At 35.4% G+C, this 19,962-nt stretch overlaps 1 protein-coding gene across 1 annotated transcript in view; it reads left to right on the top strand.

The window, feature by feature from the left end:
* The window catches only part of eml6 (EMAP like 6), a 137,557-nt gene extending 117,819 nt beyond the window's left edge, over window positions 1-19,738 (top strand). The window contains exons 37-43 of the mRNA XM_056467686.1: window positions 4,276-4,464; window positions 5,505-5,677; window positions 8,087-8,249; window positions 11,153-11,256; window positions 11,883-12,036; window positions 16,389-16,489; window positions 18,763-19,738. Of these exons, the coding sequence (XP_056323661.1) occupies window positions 4,276-4,464; window positions 5,505-5,677; window positions 8,087-8,249; window positions 11,153-11,256; window positions 11,883-12,036; window positions 16,389-16,489; window positions 18,763-18,787 (909 nt within the window). The 3' untranslated portion in view covers window positions 18,788-19,738. The remainder of the gene's footprint in view (window positions 1-4,275; window positions 4,465-5,504; window positions 5,678-8,086; window positions 8,250-11,152; window positions 11,257-11,882; window positions 12,037-16,388; window positions 16,490-18,762) is intronic.
* Window positions 19,739-19,962: the final 224 nt, after the last annotated feature.

The following is a 19,962-nucleotide window of genomic DNA, read 5'->3' as shown; positions in this document are numbered from 1 at the left end:
GAATGACAATATAATATCATCACAATGCAAGTGCACTCTTCCAAACAACACATCATATTACATTATATTTCAGAATATTTAATTTAATTATAGTTATTTAAACAGATTAATAATGAGGCATTGGAATCAGAATGTGAAAATGCATATCCTAAATAAATAATAATAATAAATGTTAACAAAAAAGTGCAGGTAAAGAGAAACAGAGGCTGTGATATCTGCTGCCAGATCTATTTTCAGTCGTCAGACACCAACATGAAAATATTAAAGGGGTAATTTACAGTTTTAACCCAGTGAATGACCAGTCTGTCAGATGAAGAAGAGCCGGAATAAATGAAGTTTACTTAATATAGTTTGCAGTTTCATCAGCAGAAGCCAGCTTCAACACTCACAATGAGTTCCTAAGCCGCTCTGCTTACAATCACAAATCAGTAACAATTATACTCTCACATAACTGCCTCATACATATGAATGGCTGATTGGTTAAAACACAGATAGACTAGGAAAATGTCAACGTGGGGTGCGTGTGGTGTACAATTCTGAACAATATCTCAAGCATATAAACGTCAGACATCCACTAGACTGTTTAGAGCTGACTCCAGACCTGTGAAATGGATCCACAATCAAATATAACACACACACTTAAAGTACAACCTGTTTCTCACCCAAGGCTGAGTGTACTCTCAGCCGTCTTTATCAAAACTGGTTAAAAACCAGTGTAATCTACATTCAGCCAGTTATATCCTTACTACACAAAGTCTATGTTGAATAAAAAGTCAAATTACCTTAAAAAATGAACAGCAAATCACTTTAGACATGTTTAGATAGTATTAACTCATAGAAATAACAATAGAAACAGGCACTTCCAGCCCTCAGCCCTTCAGTTTCACTCGAGGTCTCCGTGACCTCTGACCTAGTTCGGTGGCCCCTGAAAATAGTTACATGGAGACAAGCAAATGCACTGAACATTCTTATATTAAGCAATGTGTTAACTTATTAATTATTCAGTAATCATCTTTAATAAAAGTAATGAGGAACAGGAGGATGAGAAAAGGATAAACATTGATCCATGCTGAGATCAGAATCAGAAAGAGCTTTATTGCCAGGTATGTTCACACATACGAGGAATTTGTTTTGGTGACAGAGCTTCTACAGTGCAACAGGAGAACAGAGACAGGACAAAAAACAGATAATAAATATATTATAAAAAATACAAGTAAGTAGTGAATGCAAATATACAAATTGACAAGTGTATGTACGTGTTTATTACTATATACAACGTTATATGTGCAAATTGGCATGTAAAGTGTGTTGTTAAATAAGTGTATAGCAAGTAGTGATGTTGGTTGCACAATTATTATCATCAAATGTTCATGCATCTCATTGCCTGAGGGAAGAAACTGTTTCTGTGTCGGGCTGTTCTGGTGCGCAGTGCTCTGTAGCGTCGACCAGAAGGTAAAAGTTCAAAGAGGAAGTGTGCTGGGTGTGAGGGGTCCAGAGTGATTTTGGCAGCTCTTTTGCTCGCTCTGGATAAGTACAGTTCTTGGGGAGTAGAATTGGAAGGTAGAAATCCCAATCCTTCAATATACTATAGTAATTTAAATTAAATACTGTAGTGTTTTTTTAACCATACTGACACTGACACCTCCAATAGAGATAGAGTTGTTGCATAATCAGCTGAAATGTTGCTAGAATTGTTATATATATATATGTATGGGCGATATATATTGCATCAACAGAAATGATTGAGGTCATGTCCACGTGTTGTGCATTGAGGTGGTTATTGTGACAGGCCTAAAAATAAGTCTTGAATTCATCACTGTTTTCTCAGATAACATATTTCTGAAAGTGCTGTTGACTTGAAATGTTCACTAGATGTCAGTAACAAGCAAAGTAATCCAAGTCCAGTCTAGTTGAGCTTTATTGTTATTCTGCTACATGTGTGGACATTCAGTGGAATGAAATGTTGTGTCTTGAAGGACAACGGTGCTACATGAATAAACATAATCAAAAATATGAACACAACACTGGACATAAGAGCTGTTTTAACCCTATACATAACTAGCAAAACTAACTAATGGAGGGGTAATCTAACTATACTAACTATAAATATACTTTACATACTTAACTATACACATAACCTACAGACTATAGACGAATTACCATGTTTGTAAGCATTTAGAATACAAGTGCAACGAGGTTGTAGAAAAAAAACAGGAGCGCTAGCATTTACCGCGAGGGAATGACATCCGATGTGGGACAGAGTTTGTTGTTGTCTTAGAAATAAGATATATTGATTACATATTATATATATATCATTTACATAATGCTTTCAGCGTATTATAACAGCTCGTCACCCAGTGATAAGCACAGTGATTCAGCAAAACTAACTTTAAAGTGAGCGGCGTTCATCTGACAGCTCCATCTGCGATAACATCCTCCCAATGGATATTGGATAAGACGAAATGACCAAGCATCCAGCCCGAAATATAGATCTCTCATGAAACTCCAAGTGATTTTACAAGAAGTTAAAGGCCTACAAGTCTTTGGATGCCTACAATTTTGTTCTGTGTGGTCATGTGCAAGAAATAATGCTCCAGGATGACCAGATTAAAAAAAACGAGGTTCTGCGTAGCCAAAGACAGGTAAAGAAGACGGGAATATACGGCCTGGGTAATTAATGATCAACAAGCAAACAACTGAATTCTGACAGTGAACTGTACCTGTACTCGTATGTGAACTTACACTTTCACGTATCATTCTGAGCATTCAGTGTCCGCAGTTTAATTAAGCATATGGAAATTTTTTTGCTGAAATCATTGCTGCAATCAAAAATGAGTAAAGTGTCTGATTCAGCATAGCGTGAACTTACCTGATATGACATGAGAACTGCAGAGTGGAGCATTTATAGTTAGGTTCTCACTTCATTCAGCTCCATTTTAGCCAAAGACGTCTGCAGTTGGCATTAAAGGCAGTGTGGTGTACGGTCAAAGTAAGATTTTCTATTTTTGGACTTGAATTTGGCATCCTACCACACAACACGACATGTTTGCTATTGCAACCTGTCTCTTTTTGCAACCTGGAACCGGTGTGACGTCATGTGTGACGTAGGTTGGGAATTCGTCTATGCTACATTTTGAAATCCAATTGGAAAATTTGCTTTGAAAATATGATTCATCAGCAGTGAAGCATTTCAAAATATTTTAATTAAAATAAAAGTACTGTAGTTTAACTTAAAAACAAACATAAAAATCAATTTTACAGATATAAATAAACAAAAATAAATGTTGTTTAATAAAATAATAATTATAAATAATAATATTAATTAGCAGTTAAGGTGTTACAAAATTCAATGAAATAAAGTATTTTTTTGCATAAATCAAAACTTTTTGTAACAATAACAATCAAATGTTTCTTAGTTATCAAATATGAGCGTATGACAGGAATAAATGACTTTTTACACCATATTCATACAGAAAATAGTACAAATATTTGACAAAATTACTGTTTTTATTGTATTTCAATTTTGTGCCACTTCTGAGAGTGAAAAACCTGTCAAAACATTTTACTCACCCTAATCCTGATGTACCACAAACCCTTCTGTCTTATGTTGCATGGTATACAATCATCAGTGCCATCAATAATATATTAAATCAATAGTCACTTTGACCCATACTATGTATTTTTGCCTATTTTAAACCTATGCGTAACTAAAATACTGGAGTGGTAATCTAGCTATTTCATAAATACTTAACTATAAATATAACCTAAGACAGACTATACTAGTATTTTAAATATGCCAAAACAGTATTGTGCTGGATATTGTGTAAAGGAGGTATTTAAGGTTGATGAAAACAAGTAGTGCAACATGATTGTGTGCTACATTCACAGGTAAACATTGAGACCTTGTAAGATGGAGCTTAGGTAAAGGTTCTGGTGCATATGGAGAGTGCTTCTACAGGTGGTTTGTCAAGCCCACTCACCTTTGTGAGGCACACTCAGAAATGTTTTATAGAGGTATGGAGTGATTATAAGAAATACATACAAAGAAAAAAACAATAGTAAGTCTAGAATGTAGTTATGTGCAATAAAATTATAAGACAGGGAAAAAGTATTGAACACATGAAGAAAGGGAGGTATAAATAGGCATGGAAAATCATGCAGAAAAAGCAGTCTTCATATTTATTGGCCTATATATCTGTTATCAGCCTCCGAATCTTATATATGTTAAAGGAAAGTGTAAGTTCAGTAATGTATGCTTTTTTGTTGGATAACCAGGGGAAGATCCTGGTGGGGACGAAGGATGGGGAGATCATGGAGGTGGGAGAGAAAAACGCAGCCTCAAACACCATCATAAACGGACACACGCAGGGACGGATCTGGGGTCTGGCCACACATCCCTCCAAAGACGTCTTCATCTCAGCCAGCGATGATGGAACCATCCGCTTCTGGGACCTCGCAGATAAGGTGATGAACTGATTTATAATGTTACGCAAGATTGGATTCAAATAAATGCACTTCCTTTCAGTTTATATTCAACAAATGAATCCTGTAAATAAAATGAAGCGAGCATTTACTTGATGTACTAAAAGTGAGTAAAAAATTATTACTGAGTAAATAAATATGTAAAAGAATGTTATGAAAGACAATGTGCATCAAACTTCCTGAGTTTTTTACAGTATTAAAGTATTCATCAGAGGAATTCATAGTCTTCAGAAAAGTTCAGGTGATATTTTCTTTTACTGAACTGTCTGAGCCTCGGACATTATCAGGAAGGCTTATCCAGAGTTTAGGAGCCATATATGAGAAGGCTTGACCTCCTTTAGTAGACGTTGCTATTCTAGGTACTACCAGAAGCCCTGAGTTTTGAGATCTTAAAGAGCGCGTTGGATTGTAGCAAGACAGAAAGTTGGTTAGATAAACTTAGTTAGATTATTTAAAGCTTTATAGGTAAGAAGCAATATTAAATTATCAATACTGAACTTAACAGGCAGCCAGTGTAAGGAGGATAAAATTGGGGTGATGTGATCATATTTTCTAGACCTGGTAAGAACTCTGGCAGCTGCAATTTGCACTAGCTGAAGTTGACTAATAGAGGATGCTGGGCAACCAGCAAACAGAGCATTACAGTAATCTAGCCTAGAGGTCATAAAAGCATGGATTAGCTTTTCTGCATCTGTGATAGATAGCATACTTCTTAGCTTAGCGATATTTCTCAGATGAAAGAACATTAGTGACATTTGTGACATTAGAATATTAGGTAAAGCTCATTTTCCAGGAAGATATTTTGTAAATGTACCACTGTAAATAAATCATCCCTGAGCACCTTATTAAGACAAATTTAAAAGGGATTTTCTCAATATTAAAGGTTTTTTGCACCCTTAGATTCCAGATTTATAAATAGTTGTATCTCTGCCAAATGTTGTTCTAATGAACCATACATCAATGCAAAGTTTTGAGGTCAAGGGACACATATTAATATTCTGTGCATGATTTCTGTCTTCCAGAAACTTCTGAATAAAGTGAGTCTGGGTCACCCGGCGAAGTGCACGGCGTACAGCCCTAACGGAGAGATGGTGTCCATCGGGATGGAGAACGGAGAGTTTATCGTGCTGCTCGTCAATTCACTGACCGTATGGGGCAAGAAGAGAGACCGCAGTGTGGCCATCCAGGACATACGGTCAGAACACACACGCACAAAAGAAAACCAGAAATCATAACTGAGTCAACTTCAAACACAATTGATTTTTGGAAAATAATTGATCAGTTATGAGTCATTAGCTTTGTTTCCATCCAAAGATGTGATTTAATTTATGTACAAAACTGAATATTGCATAAAACATTAGTGAATAAAGCAGCGTTTCCATCCAATGAGAAACTAAAGAGAATAAAATCATCACTTCCTGATAAACTGGAGCAAATAATGCTAAGAGAAATGTAGTTTAGTTCATTGGGGTTTTCCACTGTGGTGTTTTTTCTTCTGTAATAAATGAGTTGCGCCTCAGAAGACGAAGACGAAATGCAATTAACGTGGTGGCTTTTGGAGGCATGAGACGCTCTTTGGGAGTGCAGATAGATGCTCAAGACAGTTCTGGAGGGAATAATAGTAGAAGAATAATAATACTGAAGCACTGTGATGATGGACTGACGGCTGAGGCCTTTTACAATCAGCAGAACAACATTTCAGATCTTTTACAAAGCTGAAAACATGTAAAGCTGCAAACCAACATTAATGCAAAGTCCCTGAAATACACATTTATATCTGATCATCATCTGGCAAAAACTACATCACTGAAGAGCATACAGATGAAGAGGACGAGCAGACTTGATTCACTAAAAGTGTTTCCATCATGGTCCATGCATAATTAAAGAATTACTATTATCATTGTTATTAAATTGTATTAAAGGGCACATAGTTTACCTCTTTTTTCTGATTTAATATTTATATTATGGTTCTTCTGAGTGTGCCAGTTTAGCTTCAGTTTAAAACACAATTCAGATTGTTTTATTATAATGTGTTAAAAAGTGTCATGTTGGGGGCGTGTCCACAGTTCGCTGATTTAGGGGTGTGTGCTTCACATGTACATTAGTTTCGGCTTCCCGCCAACGTAACAAGGGGGCGGAGCCATGAGCTCACTTGCTCTGCGTTTGCAACAGAGTCTGACAGGCAGACTGCGAGAAGGAGAAAGAGAGGATCACCATTCAGTCGTACATGTATGACTCGGACACAGACCAAGCAGACAGTACAAAATCATTTGTGTCTTTGTACAGTTTTACAGCCAACTGTTTGCTAGTTTCAAGTGCCGAGCTTGTACACAGAAACTAATAACCACACACACTGAATTAACTTTGACTGAGGCACCGGATGCACCGCTCGAAGCCGTGACACGGCACACCAGACACTCTCTGTAGCGCGGCAGAAACATGAAGTGTCCCGAATCGTCGCGCCACGCATTTTTGAATTCTAAACATAGGTTTCTGCAGCGGTCCGCGGCACCCAGCCGTCGACTTGAGTGTACCCTGATAGAAACCGATGTTAGAATTCTAAAACGCATGCTAGTTAAGATCACAGGGAGCTTCTGGGATCGCGAGAAATGCAAACGGCTGAAGTATAAGGTAGACTCAATGAGAAGTACACATGTTTGCAAACCTACCTAAAGATACAACCAATAATTCCGATTAGAGCGATAATGTGGAGAATATTGATCTTGTGTTGAGCCCAATGAGCCTTGCATCTAAAAATAGAGCAAGCGTGTTCCTTTAGTGATATCGCTTCGACTCACGCTGAAAATGGCGGACGTGAATCAACAAACTGAGGATATGATGACGCGCCTGTCAATCAATATTGGTGGGCGGGGGGACCACTCTCCTACGTCAGGTAGCGGTCGATCTGAAAACCGCTCCAATTGGTCCACCGTTTTTATGTTGTTAAATTGAAAAAAAAGCACTGGGTGTGTTTATATCAGCCCAATATGACGCTCTATACACCATACATGCACATATGTCTGTCCAAACAGCTTAAAAAGTTGATTTTTTTTATCATAGGTGCCCTTTAAAGTATTTATTAGAGTAACCCATAGTCTTGAGAAAAGTTCAGAGGATATTTTCCTTTACAATTCCAGCACAGATGCTTTGTTTACAGCACTAACCAATGAAACACTGTGATTTCTCTGAGCAGCCACCTGCTGGAAAAAGAGAGAATTAGCATTTTTATTCAGTCTCTACTGTTTTTGTGTTGTAAAGGTGTTTTTATGTAGGATAATTTCATGAAGCTGAAGTCTAATCATTGTGTTTTTGCTGTATATGCTAAAACTATACAATCTGAGGTAATTTATTAAACAAATTAAAAGTAATTTCAATTAAAATGAAAAAAATTGGAGATCAAATTGGAAAATCTGTGATGACAAAATAATTTAGTCGTCAACATTTAAGCGTTTCAAAATAGAAGCTTGTTTTTTTATCACAATAAAAGTATAAAAGTTCTGTAGTTTAACTTGGAAACACACATGAATATTGGAAAATATGGTTGTAAATATCTGCAGTTGATGAACAAACTAGACTATGATAATGACTGTAGTTCTGCACACAGGTTCAGTTCTGATAACCGTCTGCTGGCCGTCGGCTCGGTCGAGTCTGCTGTGGATTTCTACGATCTCACTCTCGGCCCGTCGCTCAACCGCATCGGATACTGCAAAGATATTCCTGGATTTGTCATCCAGCTGGACTTCTCTGCCGACAGCAAATACATCGAGGTGCAAATCCTTTGTTTGCTCACAATTTTAGCACTAAAAGAAAACAGTTTTAGGACAACTTTAATGAAAGGTTTCCACTTCAAATGTTGACTACTATATACTATACTATATAAAACTATAAGGAAAATGTATGATGGCATGTTTATCCCAAGCCCAATATTGAATTATTATCATGGACTGTGTTAAATGTAAATCCTCTAATCTTAAATGTTTCTTAAATGCATATTTATTTCTATTTTAGGCATTATTCAATCATGAAGTGGTCATTTCTGTGCATGCATGTTAACGTTTAAGATTTGAGTAGATATATTATAGAGTACATCACATTAATTAATTGAGCTTGGGGTAAACATGATATCAAATGTTTCCTTATAGTTTTCTATAGTATAGTATACAGTAGTCTAACGTAGTAGCGTTTATGGTAATTTCATGCATTGTTCAATCATTAAGTGGTAATCTCTCTGCATTTTGTTTTAATTTTATGCAAAAGCAAAAAGATTTATTTAAGTATAGTTCATTATAATTACCTATTTAGTTTGATCAATTATAATTAAAATTAATTATAATTACCTACTTAATTAGATCAATGAAAGCAACACGGCTACATTTTCAAGCAGTTTAAGCACTTTATCCAAAAATCTAAATACTTCTCAAACCTGGAAAATATTAAATTTAAATTCAAGCATTTCCAGAACTTCTTATTACCCATATTAACCCTTTATCATTGGCCCTCGTTATTAACTATATTAACCCTTTATTATTGGCCCTCGTTATTGACCATGTTAACCCTTTATTATTGGCCCTCGTTATTGACCATGTTAACCCTTTATTATTGGCCCTCGTTATTGACCATGTTAACCCTTTATTATTGGCCCTTGTTATTGACCATGTTAACCCTTTATTATTGGCCCTCGTTATTGACTATGTTAACCCTTTATCATTGACCCTCGTTGTTGACCATGTTAACCCTTTATTATTGGCCCTCGTTATTGACCATGTTAACCCTTTATTATTGGCCCTCGTTATTGACCATGTTAACCCTTTATTATTGGCCCTCGTTATTGACCATGTTAACCCTTTATTATTGGCCCTCGTTATTGACCATGTTAACCCTTTATTATTGGCCCTTGTTATTGACCATGTTAACCCTTTATTATTGGCCCTCGTTATTGACTATGTTAACCCTTTATCATTGACCCTCGTTGTTGACCATGTTAACCCTTTATTATTGGCCCTCGTTATTGACCATGTTAACCCTTTATTATTGGCCCTCGTTATTGACCATGTTAACCCTTTATTATTGGCCCTCGTTATTGACCATGTTAACCCTTTATTATTGGCCCTCGTTATTGACTATGTTAACCCTTTATCATTGACCCTCGTTGTTGACCATGTTAACCCTTTATTATTGGCCCTCGTTATTGACCATGTTAACCCTTTATTATTGGCCCTCGTTATTGACTATGTTAACCCTTTATCATTGACCCTCGTTGTTGACCATGTTAACCCTTTATCATTGGCCCTCGTTATTGACTATGTTAACCCTTTATCATTGGCCCTCGTTATTGACTATGTTAACCCTTTATCATTGGGCCTCGTTGTTGACCATGTTAACCCTTTATCATTGGCCCTCGTTATTAACCATGTTAACCCTTTATCATTGGCCCTCATTATTAACCATGTTAACCCTTTATTATTGGTCCTCATTATTGACCATGTTAATCCTTTGTCATTGGCCCTCGTTGTTAACCCTTTATCATTGGCCCTCGTTGTTGACCATGTTAACCCTTTATCATTGGCCCTCGCTATTGACCATGTTAACCCTTTATCATTGGCCCTCGTTATTGACTATGTTAACCCTTTATCATTGGCCCTCGTTATTGACTATGTTAACCCTTTATCATTGGCCCTCGCTATTGACCATGTTAACCCTTTATCATTGGCCCTTGTTATTGACCATGTTAACCCTTTATCATTGGCCCTCGTTATTGACCATGTTAACCCTTTATTATTGGCCCTCGTTATTGACTATGTTAACCCTTTATCATTGGCCCTCGCTATTGACCATGTTAACCCTTTATCATTGGCCCTCGTTACTGACTATGTTAACCCTTTATCATTGACCCTCGTTGTTGACCATGTTAACCCTTTATCATTGGCCCTCGTTATTGACCATGTTAACCCTTTATTATTGGCCCTCGTTATTGACTATGTTAACCCTTTATCATTGGCCCTCGTTATTGACTATGTTAACCCTTTATCATTGGCCCTCGTTATTGACCATGTTAACCCTTTATCATTGGCCCTTGTTATTGACCATGTTAACCCTTTATCATTGGCCCTCATTATTAACCATGTTAACCCTTTATCATTGGCCCTCGTTATTGACCATGTTAACCCTTTATCATTGGCCCTCGTTATTGACCATGTTAACCCTTTATCATTGGCCCTTGTTATTAACCATGTTAACCCTTTATCATTGGCCCTCGTTATTGACCATGTTAACCCTTTATCATTGGCCCTTGTTATTGACCATGTTAACCCTTTATCATTGGCCCTTGTTATTGACCATGTTAACCCTTTATCATTGGCCCTTGTTATTAACCATGTTAACCCTTTATCATTGGCCGCCATTATTAACCATGTTAACCCTTTATCATTGGCCCTCGTTATTGACCATGTTAACCCTTTATCATTGGCCCTCGTTATTGACCATGTTAACCCTTTATCATTGGCCCTCATTATTAACCATGTTAACCCTTTATCATTGGCCCTTGTTATTGACTATGTTAACCCTTTATCATTGGCCCTTGTTATTAACCATGTGCAGCCTTTTTTTTTATTAGCTCTCAATATTTCAGCACCCATACAAACTTTGTGTGTGCGTGTGTGTGTGTGTTCAGGTCTCCACGGGCTCATATAAGCGTCAGATCCATGAGGTTCCGAGTGGTAAACTGGTCTCAGATCAGACTCTGATGGACCGGATCACATGGGCGTCGTGGACCAGGTGAGCAGTCAGATGTCCAACAGCAGTGCTTCAGTAGCTATATTTCCATTCAAAGTTGCGAATTTGATTTACGCACAAAATATTGCATAAAACATTAGCGAATATAGCAGTGTTTCCATCCAATGAGAAACTGAAGAGAACAAAATCATCACTTCCTGATAAACTGAAGCAAATAATCATCAGAGAAATGTGTTGGGATTTTCCACTGTGGTGTTTTTTTCTTCTGTAATAAATGAGTGCGCCTCAGAAGATGACGAAACAATGAACGCGGTGAATACAGTGGCTTTTGGAGGTGTAAGACGCTCTTTGAGAGTGCAGACAGATGCTCAAGACAGTTCTGGAGGGAATAACAATAGAAGAAGAATAATACTGAAGCACTAACCAATTTATTAATGTTGGTGAATGGAAATTCAAGTCAAATCAAAGTCATTCATTGTTAGTTCTTGTTAACTCGTGGTGCATTTACTATGTTATGTTAATAAGCATGAACTTGGAATTTAATAATGCATTAGTAAACGTTGAACTATGAATAATTTGATAATAAAAATAATAATTTTAAAATGTGCATGAAAGTATGTGGATTGAAGCATAACTAGTGTTCAGTGTTAAGTCTCTGTGCTCTGCAGTGTTCTGGGGGAAGAGGTGTTGGGCATCTGGCCTCGTAACGCAGAGAAAGCAGACGTCAACTGTGCCTGTGTGTCTCACGCCGGCATCAACGTCGTCACTGGAGATGATTTTGGGCTCGTGAAACTTTTCGACTTTCCCTGCTCAGAGAAATTTGTAAGTCACATGTATTATATATTTACCCCTTATCATTAATCCTTGTTATTAGCGTACAATCATTGCTATATTTTAATTACCCATGATTTAATATTAGCTCTTAATATTAACCGTCTCATCCCTTTAATATTAGCACTTGTTATTAACCACATATTATTGTTAGCACTTTTTATTATTAATTATTCACCATATTAACCCTTTATTATCAGCATTTTTACTAGAACTTGTTAACCACCATGTTAACCCTTTATTATTAACACTTATTTTATCCCTTTTTTATTAGCACTTGTTATTAATCGCTTTAACCATTTATTATTAGCCCTTGTTATTAAGCACGTTAACTTTTTAACACTAACACTTGTTGTTAACCCTTTATTATCAACCCATTAAAAAACAATGTTAACATGGTTAACAACAAGGGCTAATAATAAAGGTTTAACATGGTTAATAACAAGTGCAAAAAACAAAGGGTTAACATGGGTAATAACAAGCAATAAAGGGTTAACATTTGTTATTAACCATTTTAACCCTTTAATCGTAGCACTTCTTATTAACCATTATTAGCCCTAGTTATTAACCATGTTAACTCTTTATTATTGGCACTCGTTGTTAACCATGTTAACCCTTTATTATTAGCTCTTGTTATCAACCACGTTAACCCTTTAATATTAGTACTTGTTATTAACCACGTTAACCCTTTATTCTTGGCTCTTGTTATTAACCATGTTAACCCTTTATTGTTAGCTCTTGTTATCAACCATGTTAACCCTTTATTATTAGCTCTTGTTATTAACCATGTTAACCCTTTATTAGTAGTACTTGTTATTAACCATGTAAACCCTTTATTCTTGGCTCTTGTTATTAACCATGTTAACCCTTTAATATTAGCACTTGTTATTAACCATGTTAACCCTTTATTAGTAGTACTTGTTATTAACCATGTTAACCCTTTATTCTTGGCTCTTGTTATTAACCATGTTAACCCTTTAATATTAGCTCTTGTTATTAACCATGTTAACCCTTTATTATTAGCTCTTGTTATTAACCATGTTAACCCTTTATTATTAGCTCTTGTTATTAACCATGTTAACCCTTTATTATTAACCATGTTAACCCTTTATTATTAGCTCTTGTTATTAACCATGTTAACCCTTTATTATTAGCTCTTGTTATTAACCATGTTAACCCTTTAATATTAGCACTTGTTATTAACCATGTTAACCCTTTATTCTTGGCTCTTGTTATTAACCTTGTTAACCCTTTATTATTAGCTCTTGTTATCAACCTAGTTAACCCTTTATTATTAGCTCTTGTTATCAACCACGTTAATCCTTTATTATTAGCTCTTGTTATCAACCATGTTAACCCTTTTTTTATCAGCTCTTGTTATCAACCACGTTAACCCTTTAATATTAGCTCTTGTTATCAACCATGTTAACCCTTTATTATCAGCTCTTGTTATCAACCACGTTAACCCTTTAATATTAGCACTTGTTATCAACCATGTTAACCCTTTATTATTAGCTCTTGTTATTAACCATGTTAATCCTTTAGTATTAACCCTTATTATTAACCACGTTAACCCTTTATTATTAGCCCTCATTATTACCCATGTTAACTCTATATTAGCTCTTGTTAATAACCATGTTAAGCATTTACTATTAGTACTTATCAACCATGCTAACCTTTTATTATTAGCACTTGTTATCAACCATGCTAACCTTTTATTATTTGCTCTTGTTATTAACCATGTTAACCCTTTATTATTAGCACTTGTTATTAACCACGTTAACCCCTGTTTATTATTAGCTCCTGTTATCAACCATGCTAACCTTTTATTATTAGCTCTTGTTATTAACCATGTTAACCCTTTATTATTAGCTCTTGTTATTAACCACGTTAACCCTTTATTATTAGCCATCATTTTTACCCATGTTAACCCTATATTAGCATTTGTTATTAACCATGTTAACCCTTTACTATTAGTACTTATCAACCATGCTAACCCTTTATTATTAGCTCTTGTTATTAACCATGTTAACCCTTTATTATTAGCTCTTGTTATTAACCATGTTAACCCTTTAGTATTAACCCTTATTATTAACCACGTTAACCCTTTATTATTAGCCCTCATTATTACCCATGTTAACCCTATATTAGCTCTTGTTATTAACCATGTTAATCATTTACTATTAGTACTTATCAACCATGCTAACCTTTTATTATTAGCTCTTGTTATCAACCACGTTAACCCTTTAATATTAGCACTTGTTATCAACCACGTTAACCCTGTATTATTAGCCATCATTATTACCCATGTTAACCCTATATTAGCACTTGTTATTAACCATGTTAACCATTTACTGTTAGTACTTATCAACCATGCTAACCTTTTATTATTAGCACTTGTTATCAACCACGTTAACCCTTTATTATTAGCTCTTGTTATTAACCATGTTAACCCTTTATTATTAGTACTTATCAACCATGCTAACCCTTTATTATTAGTACTTGTTATTAACCATGTTAACCCTTGATTATTAGTACTTGTCATTAACCATGTTAACCCTTTAGTATTAACCCTTATTATTAACCATGTTAACCCTTTATTATTAGCCCTCATTATTACCCATGTTAACTCTATATTAGCTCTTGTTATTAACCATGTTAACCATTTACTATTACTACTTATCAACCATGCTAACCTTTTATTATTAGCACTTGTTATTAACCACGTTAACCCCTGTTTATTATTAGCTCTTGTTATCAACCACGTTAACCCTTTAATATTAGCCATCATTATTAGCCATGTTAACCCTATATTAGCACTTGTTATTAACCATGTTAACCCTTTACTATTAATACTTATCAACCATGCTAACCCTTTATTATTAGCTCTTGTTATTAACCATGTTAACCCTTTATTATTAGTACTTGTTATTAACCATGTTAACTCTTTAGTATTAACCCTTATTATTAACCACGTTAACCCTTTATTATTAGCCCTCATTATTAGCCATGTTAACCCTATATTAGCTCTTGTTATTAACCGTGTTAACCATTTACTGTTAGTACTTATCAACCATGCTAACCTTTTATTATTAGCACTTGTTATTAACCACGTTAACCCTTTATTATTAGCTCTTGTTATTAACCTTGTTAACCCTTTATTATTAGCCATCATTATTACCCATGTTAACCTTATATTAGCACTTGTTATTAACCACGTTAACCCTTTTTTATTAGCTCTTGTTATCAACCACGTTAACCCTTTATTAATAGCACTTGTTATTAACCACGTTAACCCTTTATTATTAGCTCTTGTTAACAACCATGTTAACCCTTTATTCTTGGCTCTTGTTTTTAACCATGCTAACCCTTTAATATTAGCACTTGTTTTTAACCATGTTAACCCTTTATTCTTGGCTCTTGTTATTAACCATGTTAACCCTTTTTTATTAGCTCTTGTTATCAACCACGTTAACCCTTTATTATTAGCTCTTGTTATTAACCATGTTAACCCTTTATTATTAGCTCTTGTTATTAACCATGTTAATCCTTTAGTATTAACCCTTATTATTAACCACGTTAACCCTTTTTTATTAGCTCTTGTTATCAACCACGTTAACCCTTTATTATTAGCTCTTGTTATTAACCATGTTAACCCTTTATTATTAGCTCTTGTTATTAACCATGTTAATCCTTTAGTATTAACCCTTATTATTAACCACGTTAACCCTTTATTATTAGCCCTCATTATTACCCATGTTAACCCTATATTAGCACTTGTTATTAACCATGTTAACCATTTACTATTACTACTTATTAACCATGCTAACCTTTTAATTTTAGCTCTTGTTATTAACCATGTTAACCCTTTATTCTTGGCTTTTGTTATTAACCATGTTAACCCTTTATTATTAGCACTCGTTATTAACCATGTTAACCCTTTATTATTAGCACTTGTTATTTACCACGTTAACCCTTTATTATTAGCACTTGTTATTTACCACGTTAACCCTTTAATATTAACCCTTATTATTAACCACGTTAAGCCTTTATTATTAGCCCTCATTATTACCCATGTTAATCATTTACTATTAGTACTTATCAACCATGTTAACCCTTTATTATTATAACTTGTTATTAACCATGTTAACCCTTTATTATTAGCACTTGTTATTAACCATGTTAACCCTTTAATATTAGCTCTTGTTATTACCCACGTTAACCCTTTATTATTAGCACTTGTTATTACCCATGTTAACCCTTTATTGTTAATGCTTGTTTTTTTACCATGTTTGTTCTTTATTATTAACTGTATAATATAGTAACACTGCATTTGTTCACAGGCCAAACACAAACGTTACTTCGGTCATTCTGCTCACGTGACCAACATCCGCTTCTCTTATGACGACAAGTATGTGATCAGTGTAGGAGGCAACGACTGTAGGTAAGCAGACGGCCATATCTTTTTTCCATTGCTCCATATCTGTGTGTACCTTGTGTTTTTTTATTTAGTTTCCATGAGAAAAATGGCTCATAAATCACTCAGAATGAAATATTTAAGATTCATTCATTCAGATTGTTATGCTGTGTGTAATTACGTTTCTGCTGGAGCAGTGATTAGTAAAGTAAACATGCTTGCCTTAAATACTTTACATAAATCCAACAGTTGTGCAATTGTATTTATCAAATGCTTTTGTTGTAATTTAGATATTTTTGCATAACTTGATTTGTTTTTGACAAAAAAAGATTATATTTGTCTGACAATTGCACATGCTTAATGAACAATAAGTTGAGCATGAAATGAATGTGTACAGTATAAGGTGTTAAATAGGGAGTCATTCATTTTAAACATTTTGTGTTTTGATGCTTCTAATATTTTTGTTTATTTCTTTTTACTCACATTTCTTTATTTTTTACTACAACTAAAGTCCCTGTTTGACTCTAATTTAAAGTTAGATGTAATCTCTATTGTCTGTGCTTTGTTTACATTTTTTTTTTTAGATATTTAAAGCAGTATTGTGTTAAAGATTGAACAGAATAAGAAAACAAGGGAACAATCAGAACAGGCAAAATCAGCAACAATCAGTTATTAAAAGTCATGACTGCAATCAAAAAATGTGATTATAATGAAATGGGGCAAAAACAGCCCCCAACATAACGAAAGGGTAGTCAAGGTAGCCCAGAGTGTATTGATGATTTTATTATCATTTCATTTTCCCAAAATATCTCAAAATCACTACAGAGAGAATGAAAACGTCCCCAACAACACACAAGACGTAGACATTCATTCAAAATGAATAAATTGTTCAAGACTAGTGTGTGTGTGTGTGTGTGTGTTTAGTGTAGGGCTGCTTGTTATTGGGATAAAAGGTGACTGAGATGTTTTATTTTTGCTGAGCATAACTTCACCAGATGACTTGAATGGCTCGATTTATAGGGATGGTTGACGTTTCGACACAGTGTCAAGATCCACAACACCCAGGTCACGTGACTAAGGTGATTCGAAACACACAGGTCACGTGACTAAAGTGTCTCGAAACACCAGGTCACGTGACTAAAGTGATTCAAAGCATTGACCATTTCAGAAGAGTTTCGAGACCTGGTGAATCTGTGTTTGACTGACAGGGTCAGAAAAATCTCATGTAGCCTAGTGCAGTGTTTCTCAACCATGATCCTGGAGAACCACCAGCTCTGCACATTTTACTGTTCTCCTTAACCAAACACACCTGCTTTAGATCAACAGCTAGAGAATGAAACACTTGTAATGAGAGTGACAGGCTAAGGAGAAATCCAAAACATGCAGTGTTGATGGTCCTCCATGGATGTGGTTGAGAAACACTGGCCTAGTGTGCAGAGTAACTGTGCAGTAAATGGCCAGAGTTCGAATCTCTTAACTATGACTTAGTAACATTATTAAAATAAACCGTTTCGTGACCAAAACAGGACATACTTATTCACAGTGTTCATTCGGATGTCAGACCAATGTTAAAACAAAACATGTTACAAGAACAGAGCTTTTAAAAACATCTCTAGCTGCATCACCCTGGATTCACACCCATATCTCGGCATGCTAGTCTGAAACGAACTCTACAACGTGGGCTTAATACCTCAAGTTGCGTTACTGTTTCTTCGCTGAAGCTTCCAGAGCAATACAATTAAAAAATGACCACTAGGAGACGGGTTTCGAAGCGTCGACACATTTACTGTTTCACGCTTTGCCCACCACCATCTATTTAGAGAGAACTTGTCATTTTAGATTGATTAAGATTTTGTAGACTAGTACACCTGCATAAGATATAACAGCAAACTAATCACAAGCATTGATAAATACAATAGCAAAGATACAAATAAAATAAACAATGCTTTATAGTTTTCTGGCAGTCTAGAAGTAATCAGGTATGTAAATGGAATTATCAAATGTAAAATAACCCTCATTAATTAGACGTCATTAATCTTTCTTTAAGTTACAAACATTATAAACTGTTGCTGAAAATTAGCTTAGAATGTCTACAAACTCACAGACCTTAAAAATATATGCAAATGTTTGGTAATTCTGCTAGGTTTTTACAATAAATCATGTTGTTTTTTTTAACTGTGGCTCCTATAGTCCTGACCACATTTCAGATCCTGCGATGTGTGTATTGCACATGCTCACATTACTATATATAGGCTTAAACAGTATAGTGTTCTGGTTAAACGTTCTCTTCTGTTTCTCAGTGTGTTTGTGTGGAGGTGTGTGTGAGACGGACTCGTCCTCTGCACCGCTGGTTGTTTCCGGACAGGTTTTCTCTCCGTTCCTCCAGCGTCTGGATGCTGCACTTCTGTTATGCTGCGTTTTTTCCTCTCCAAACCTGATGAACCCAGGATGAGCACCGAGTTGGACCAGGAATCTATTTCTTTATTACCTTTCTGTGAAGTGCAATGTTTACGCTCACATGTACTTTTACAACAAAGAATCTACACTCATAAATCATGCCAATATATTTCAGAAATCAATGTATTCAGTTTGTTTTGGTTCTGATTCTGAAGTGCCTTGGAGACACATTTTGCTGATCTTTTATCCCCGAAATGTTCATTACGATGCATTTATGGTGCTAAATGGACTCGAAGTCCACTTAGAGCTTTTTAACGAATTATTTTACCAACTCATGCATTATGCAAATTACTTTCTTTCAATGTCTTTTTTCCATTTTGTACATAAATATCCGCTCACTAAATGCTCTTCCTGTTTAAAAGAAAAAGAAATAAAAAAATCCAAATACATGGGACTCAGGAGAATTTAAGTACTGTAACGTGTAGATGTTATATTTGACCTGTGCTATTTTTGTTAAGATATTTATTTTTTAAATGTACGTATTTACGTATGAAGTATGCAAACTAGTCTTGAAACTGTGGGCGTTCATGATGAAAAATTGCAAAAAACTCGCCGTCCAAATATTAAAGTTGTATGAAACGTGCGTAGTGTTTGTGTGTGTAGATTGCGATGCACCGTTTGTAGCCAATGACGTGACAGCAGCTGTTTATTGTGCACAGATATGGAGATCTATCTGTCATTTGTATGTTTTGTTTTTGTAATTCGTCTGATCAGAGGTCAGTCTAATGGAAAGATATATTATAATGATAATAATGCATGAATCCAAGTCTGTGTGATTGTTGATCATGAATGAAACCTGTTCTTTTATAATTAAAGAGAATCATGTGTGAAACTGGGTGTTGTTCCGTCTTTCGCCAGATGAGGGCAGTGTGGGTGAACTGTGATTCTCTCTGATGAGCATCCTGACTAAATTCATCTGTTTGGGGGACATATTTATTCTGAAGTTTGAGTGTATGCTGGGAGGGGGGGGGGGGGTTTCCCCTTCAACTCTGACATTTCTTGCCATTAAGATTTTTCTGTCATCATTAAATCCCACTGTTTTT

The sequence above is a fragment of the Danio aesculapii genome, chromosome 11 (assembly GCF_903798145.1).
Source record: "Danio aesculapii chromosome 11, fDanAes4.1, whole genome shotgun sequence".
NCBI lineage: Eukaryota > Metazoa > Chordata > Actinopteri > Cypriniformes > Danionidae > Danio > Danio aesculapii.
Note: the sequence above shows the minus strand (reverse complement) of the source record. Positions and strands in the feature narration are given on the sequence as shown.